This window comes from Petromyzon marinus, chromosome 30 (genome assembly GCF_048934315.1).
Source record: "Petromyzon marinus isolate PM22_M1 ecotype Great Lakes invasive population chromosome 30, UKy_Petmar_22M1.pri1.0, whole genome shotgun sequence".
NCBI classification, from domain to species: Eukaryota; Metazoa; Chordata; class Hyperoartia; order Petromyzontiformes; family Petromyzontidae; genus Petromyzon; species Petromyzon marinus.
In genome coordinates this window covers 5239459-5246102 of record NC_133696.1, presented here as the reverse complement: position 1 = coordinate 5246102, position 6644 = coordinate 5239459, and the positions used below count along the sequence as shown (strand labels likewise).

The 6644-nt window shown below is 46.4% G+C and overlaps 1 protein-coding gene across 1 annotated transcript; it reads right to left on the bottom strand.

Moving 5' to 3' along the window:
* Nucleotides 1-402: 402 nt before the first annotated feature.
* Nucleotides 403-6264, bottom strand: LOC116947507 (tubulin alpha chain, testis-specific-like). Its single transcript, XM_032963326.2, has 5 exons — nt 6130-6264; nt 2348-2570; nt 2046-2194; nt 999-1679; nt 403-823 (listed from the first exon to the last, which is right to left on the bottom strand). The coding sequence occupies exons 1-5, from the start codon at nt 6130-6132 to the stop codon at nt 527-529; spliced, it is 1353 nt and encodes a 450-aa protein (XP_032819217.1). The 5' UTR covers nt 6133-6264; the 3' UTR covers nt 403-526.
* Between the last annotated feature and the right edge of the window lie 380 nt (nt 6265-6644).

The window sequence follows — 6644 nt, the reverse complement described above, 5'->3', positions numbered from 1 at the left end:
CCTTTTGCCACGACGCTTCTCGACTGTTCGGCTTATTCAAAGACCTCCGAGGTGGGATTGGCCGAGCTGGGATTACAGGGGTGAAGGGCAGTTCAGCTAAGCAGCTAACTTATATCGTCCCTCATAAAGTGCTAGAATGGGCCCCAGCCCACCATAAACAAGGAACAAGCTGATGAATAACAGCTCAACAGCCAGACCACTCGGCAGACTTTGACATCAGCTTAAAGTGGTTTTGCGTAGTTGATTGCATGCCAATATTCGTGCCAAACGCGTGGTTAAAATGTTTACAAACTCAAACGACCCATTACAATAAATCATGTAAATGTGTACAGAAATTAAAACTAAACTTACTGCTTTGTACATGTGGAATTTAGTGCAACAAAATACATAAACAAATAAAAATCTAGTGATGAAAAACTTTATTTCACAGAATCCAAATAAAACAGTGCAACGTTTGGATATTCACTCACAACAGGTGCCTCATTTAGCTACGGTGTAAATTTGTTGTGGCCATCATCAGAGGCCCTCAGTACTCCTCTCCTTCCTCCCCTTCTCCCTCGACCGAGTCGACGCCAACCTCCTCGTAATCTTTCTCCAGAGCGGCCAGATCCTCCCGAGCCTCGGAGAACTCTCCCTCCTCCATGCCCTCTCCGACGTACCAGTGCACAAAGGCACGCTTGGCGTACATGAGGTCGAACTTGTGGTCGAGACGTGCCCACGCCTCTGCAATGGCGGTGGTGTTGCTCAGCATGCAGACGGCTCGCTGCACCTTGGCCAGGTCACCTCCTGGCACAGCCGTCGGTGGCTGGTAGTTGATTCCAACCTGCAGAGAGAAGAAAAACCAGTTTTCAGAACATGCACAGGAATTATTGAACAAATCGATTTTAAGTAGAGTCACTAAATTATCATTACCAGCAACATGATCGCAATATGCTAAACAAAATTCCATGATTAACAAAATGCATTTCTGCAAAATGTCGCAGGCCAGTTTCACATACCTTGAAGCCAGTGGGACACCAGTCCACAAACTGGATCGAACGTTTGGTTTTAATGGCCGCGATAGCAGCATTGACGTCCTTGGGCACCACGTCTCCTCGGTACAGCATGCAGCACGCCATGTATTTGCCGTGGCGAGGGTCGCACTTCACCATCTGGTTGGCCGGCTCAAAGCAGGAATTGGTGATCTCAGACACCGACAGCTGCTCATGGTATGCTTTCTCGGCAGAGATGACCGGGGCGTAGGTGACCAGCGGGAAGTGGATGCGCGGGTAGGGCACCAAGTTGGTCTGGAACTCGGTGAGGTCGACGTTGAGGGCACCATCAAAGCGCAGCGAGGCCGTGATGGACGACACGATCTGGCCGATGAGGCGGTTGAGGTTGGTGTAGGTGGGGCGCTCGATGTCCAGGTTGCGGCGGCAGATGTCGTAGATGGCCTCGTTGTCGACCATGAAGGCGCAGTCCGAGTGCTCCAGGGTGGTGTGGGTGGTGAGCACCGAGTTGTAGGGCTCCACCACGGCCGTGGAGACCTGGGGTGCTGGGTAGATGGCGAACTCCAGCTTGGACTTCTTGCCGTAGTCAACAGACAGGCGCTCCATGAGGAGGGCGGCAAAGCCAGAGCCCGTGCCGCCACCGAAGCTGTGGAAGATGAGGAAGCCCTGCAAACCTGTGCACTGATCCGCCTGGAATTGGGATGCGTAAGTCAGATGAAATCAACTCCAAACTGAACCTCTGACAATACTTTTGTCGCAGATTTTTATCCAATTTATCAAGCATATTTTTATTCCACCATTGACCTTTGCTTGGGTTGCACTTACCTAAAATGGTCCTTTCCAATTGTCACTAGTTTTTAATATTCAATCGATGAAATAGACTTAGGAGTTTATATGGTTAGGTTAAGGAGTGCCCAAGACTGCTTGCTTTTCCCACCATTAATCTGGGCTAGACAGACAGCAGTTCCCAAGATCGTTTTTTCTTGTCCATAAATCTTCCGGTTTAAGTCTAAGCGTAAAGTAAAACAAGTATATTTTGGAGTATATATACCATACCAGCTTACGAATGCGGTCCAGCACCAGGTCGACGATCTCCTTGCCGATGGTGTAGTGGCCACGAGCATAGTTGTTGGCAGCGTCCTCCTTGCCAGTGATGAGCTGCTCTGGGTGGAACAGCTGCCGGTACGTGCCAGAGCGCACCTCATCTGCAGCAGAAAGAAAAACATTAAAAATATCGTTAATCCATGCCCTCAGAATGCAATGCCAAGAACTTTGAGAATCAACCAGCTTTAAAAATAATAAGACGCAGAAAGAACTTTCGTAGACATTTGTATTTTGACAAGTCCACGATTTCTCACCCACTACGGTCGGCTCCAGATCCACGAAGACAGCGCGGGGCACGTGTTTGCCGGCGCCCGTCTCGCTGAAGAACGTGTTGAACGAGTCGTCGCCGCCGCCGATGGTCTTGTCGCTCGGCATCTGCCCATCGGGCTGGATGCCGTGCTCCAGGCAGTAGAGCTCCCAGCACGCGTTGCCGATCTGGACACCGGCCTGGCCCACGTGGATGGAGATGCACTCGCGCTGTGCGGGGGAGATAGGAGATAAAGGGGGTGGGTTAAGATGACAACAGCTATGTCAACCACATTGTACTCGACCGTGCGCTGGGATAATTTGCTGGCTATTCAAGCATCAACTGGATTGCTAATAATCTCAACACCAACTCCCCTCCAAATAAAAGAAACACAATTAAATGTCTTTGTCAACAGGGCACATAACTTGAAAATATCACACAAAACGCACAAGCATAAATGCAAATTAGATAAATCACTCATTTAAAACCAACTAAAAGCCAATTGATAGTGTCTTTTCCAAGAGACCTGGCAAGACCTTGCTTTGTGCTCAAGATACATTCCAGGAAAAGTGAGCGCTAAGCGAGTCGGCACTAAAAGGGGTCATTATACCATTGTATATGGGGATGCTAAACATTGAATTTTTACTTTTAGTTATGACATTCTCATAACATCAGCATTACGTACTGTACTCACGAGTGCAATCTACTGTACTCCTACAAGGCAGCGGTGAGATACGAAGTTGGATCTGCTGCACTCTCATTCTGAGTCTTAGTGATCCCCCCTCAGTCAATATTCCTATGGTGAGGTTTATTTTAGGTGGAGCCCGAGACTCTGCTGGTCTCTTGAGTTCTCACCTGGCTAAACGCACTGAAATAAAACATTGGAATGTGTTCGTGACCACAAAACCATGACAATAAAATATCGCTCTCGTTGGCCGAACGAATGATGGGGGCGGGTACGTTCCCTCGGCCGGCGCTGCTGTCTGTTCATTCATAAGCACTTTTTTGTAGATACAAGTATTTTTTATTATCCATAATATAGGTTTTTTTGGGGTTAGATCGCGTAAATATAAATGTGTCGTTAAACCCGCCACAGCCAATCAGTAAGGTTTGTCACATAAACAGAATATGCCAATTCGTTACGAGTACAGCACACCGGTGTGTTGGAGAGCAAATCCACAACATTTAAAATGAGTACGACGTTTCACCAGTAATTACAACTAGCATCATCAGGTGGACAGCCAGATTATTTTGAATTATTTTTTGTTGTCGCAAAATGTTTCTCCAGGACAAAGAGCGCAATAACGAATCAGCGTTCTACGGGATCGCTCGAAGCGAGGTCTGCCCGTACAATACAATGTCCAAAATTTTGCAATATCTAAACATTACAGCGAACATGATAACATTGTAATAAATTGACATTTATTTGTATGGCGCCTTCAACTAATGTCTCAAGGGACTTTATTACAATGTATTAGGATAAGTAAGTTTAACTATGTCATAATTCATTAATTGAAAATCCATGTTCTCTTCGTGGGGGAATAGTCCATCCACGAGCAAACTAACCGCTACTTTTTTACGTTACCATTCCTCTTTGTTAAATGTAATGAATGTATTCGCAAAACACTGATAACAAAAAAACAAAATCTGTGCGTTCAGGGGGCAATACATTGATGTATAAAATAACAAAATTATCTCCCATAATTCTGCACCCACTGTTGTTAAGCCCTCGCACCAATGGCTTTCAAGAAACTCAGCCCCAAATAAGGACGTGAGCAAGTAATCTAGCGAAAAGCTGATAAGGCACGCGAGTGTTGCCAGAGTATGGCCAGATCAGCCATGTTAAGTCGACAGTCTCTTCTGCTCAATGTCACACAGTATATATAGGAAGGGGGGGGAGACCCACTTACAAAGCAGACAAGGCTTCATTTCCCCCCACCAACAACCCCCGACAAATATCGCACAACACTTTCCCGGCAACGGGCTAACCTCAGTGGCCGAGTAACCACCGAACCAGTCCTGCTGCAGCCTCCTCCCCACCCACCCCTTGAAGCAACCCGCCACTGATCGCCACGGCTAATTATGGTCAGACAACCATCGCAAGGCACGAGGAGGCCCTCATCCATCCAGCAGTGGGCTGACAAAAAGATCTGTACATGTCAATGCGTTGTTTCCCACTTTTGCAGCCTGAGTGGGAATGGAGCCGGCGGTTAAGCGGTCAGCGAAAATGTACTCCGAATCAAATTCCCAGCAACTGGGAATATCAACAGTGCCACCGGTCCTGGGGGGGGGGGGGGAGATCTCCCTCGATGACCAGCACGGTTAAAGTGTGGTCAAACAAAGCCTCAAGATCGACAAGATGGCTTTCATCCAGCGGTGGATTAACAAGAGATTCTGAACGACCATGTATAATATCCCGTCACTCTGAACACCCATTTTTCCACGTCACCGTCCGACCCCTAACCCCTGGCTCTATGTGGTACACGTGTGCGTTTCCCCCCCCCAAGGCAACTAGAGGCTGCTATTCTCCCGCCAAAAAAACACAACCCATTGTGCACAACTTGAAACAATTGCAGACATTATTCCAGCCCAGGGCTGTTTCTACCCCCCCCCCCGCCCACAGCTGTTGTACCGCAAGACGATGTTTTGGATTACAAGTACATTCATTTTCGCATTCACCATTTTTTTGTTCATTTGAAAACGCACAAGTATTTGTGCAAGATATACCAAGGTGGTGCATTAACGTCCCTGGCTTGAGTTTCTCATACACACCACAGTGGGCTCGCGAAAAATGCACTGCCCTTAACTTTACTACCTTCATTTACCAAGTTAAGGACCAATTTAAGAGTCGTTATCTCTCGTACACACAATGACCTTTATCCAGATGGGCAAGAGGCCGTTACCTGTTTCACAAGATAAACGAGGAATGTATTTGAAGTATTCACCCTTTGTGCAAAGAAGTTACTTTAAACACAATAAACCGAGTTGTTTTTTTTTAAACCGACCAACATTATCAACCCACTGGCCGAACAGCTAAGGAGTTTCGATTGATTTACATTGTCGAGTTGAAACGATAAAAAGGATTTGGAAAATCGTTCAAATATACCATTAAGAGGATGTCATCAATCCACTGCTGAATGAATGCCACCCCTCACCGTGTTGGTCAAGGAGGGTTGTGGTTTGACCATACTTCACCACACTAGTCAAGTTGCAGGTTGATGAAAGAATACCGTTAGCTTGTCTAATTAATGCATTTAAGAAACCCTGTATACGTAAACGTGTTTTTATTAGTCGAATTGAATTGCATTGCAGTTACCTTTTCCGACTCGTAAAGTTACACAGGGAGTTTATGCTAACTTGTAAAAAAATGCATTAAGATGCCTTCTATGATCATGAAATACAATTAACACGTTAAGTACTCGGTCAATAACACAATACTGCGACAGCTTAAGGACTTCATTCAGCAGTGGACTGGCGATTAACAGAACAATTCAACTTGAAAAGGATTTTTATTCGTGCAAAATTCCTGCAATGTTATTTGCGAATAACGGCCAACTGCAACTCTTTGCCAATAACTGACCACGGGGTGGGAGGGACAATGCACATTATAACAAAGTCCAACAAGCCATTATCATTACCTCATCATTGGCAGTAACTTTGAGTAATTTTAATCATTCCCCCCACACCCCCCATCAAAGACAAACAAATACGGCGACCGCGGAATGCATTGCAAACCACTGCGCGGGGTTTTGATTATCATATTGCGGGTAATGGGGGGTTTTGGCTTACCATGTTGAAGTTGACGTGGGGGGGGCAGAGGGAGTCTTAAGCAGCTGAGGTTATTACGAGAGGTGGTGGTGGTAGGAGGCGGCGGGGGGGGGGGTCGCAGCCGTTGACGTTGAGACGCGCCACGGGTCTCGCCAACCGCACACTTGGCGCGAACTCGCCTCGCGCGACCGCTTATATAGCCGCGGACTGAGTCGTGCCGGCCAATCGCGTCTCCCCGGAGCGCGCGGAGGACGCGCCCCCGCTCGCTCGCGATTGGTCCGTTTGAATTTAAATTTGACGGTTGGGAAACTCAACGACTTCAATTATATCCTTAGCTCTTTCGGTAAAGTCACGTTGAAGGGAAACAATAAAATAATAAAATATCTAAAATATGAATTACTGCAGTCACGAAAGCTTTAAATCAAGACTTCAATTATTTTTGTTTGTAAAGAAACAAACGGATTTAACTGAAATTAAGTTTAGTATTTTTTTTGTGTATATACACTTGTGTGTTGTAGATTGAGATCGAAACAACA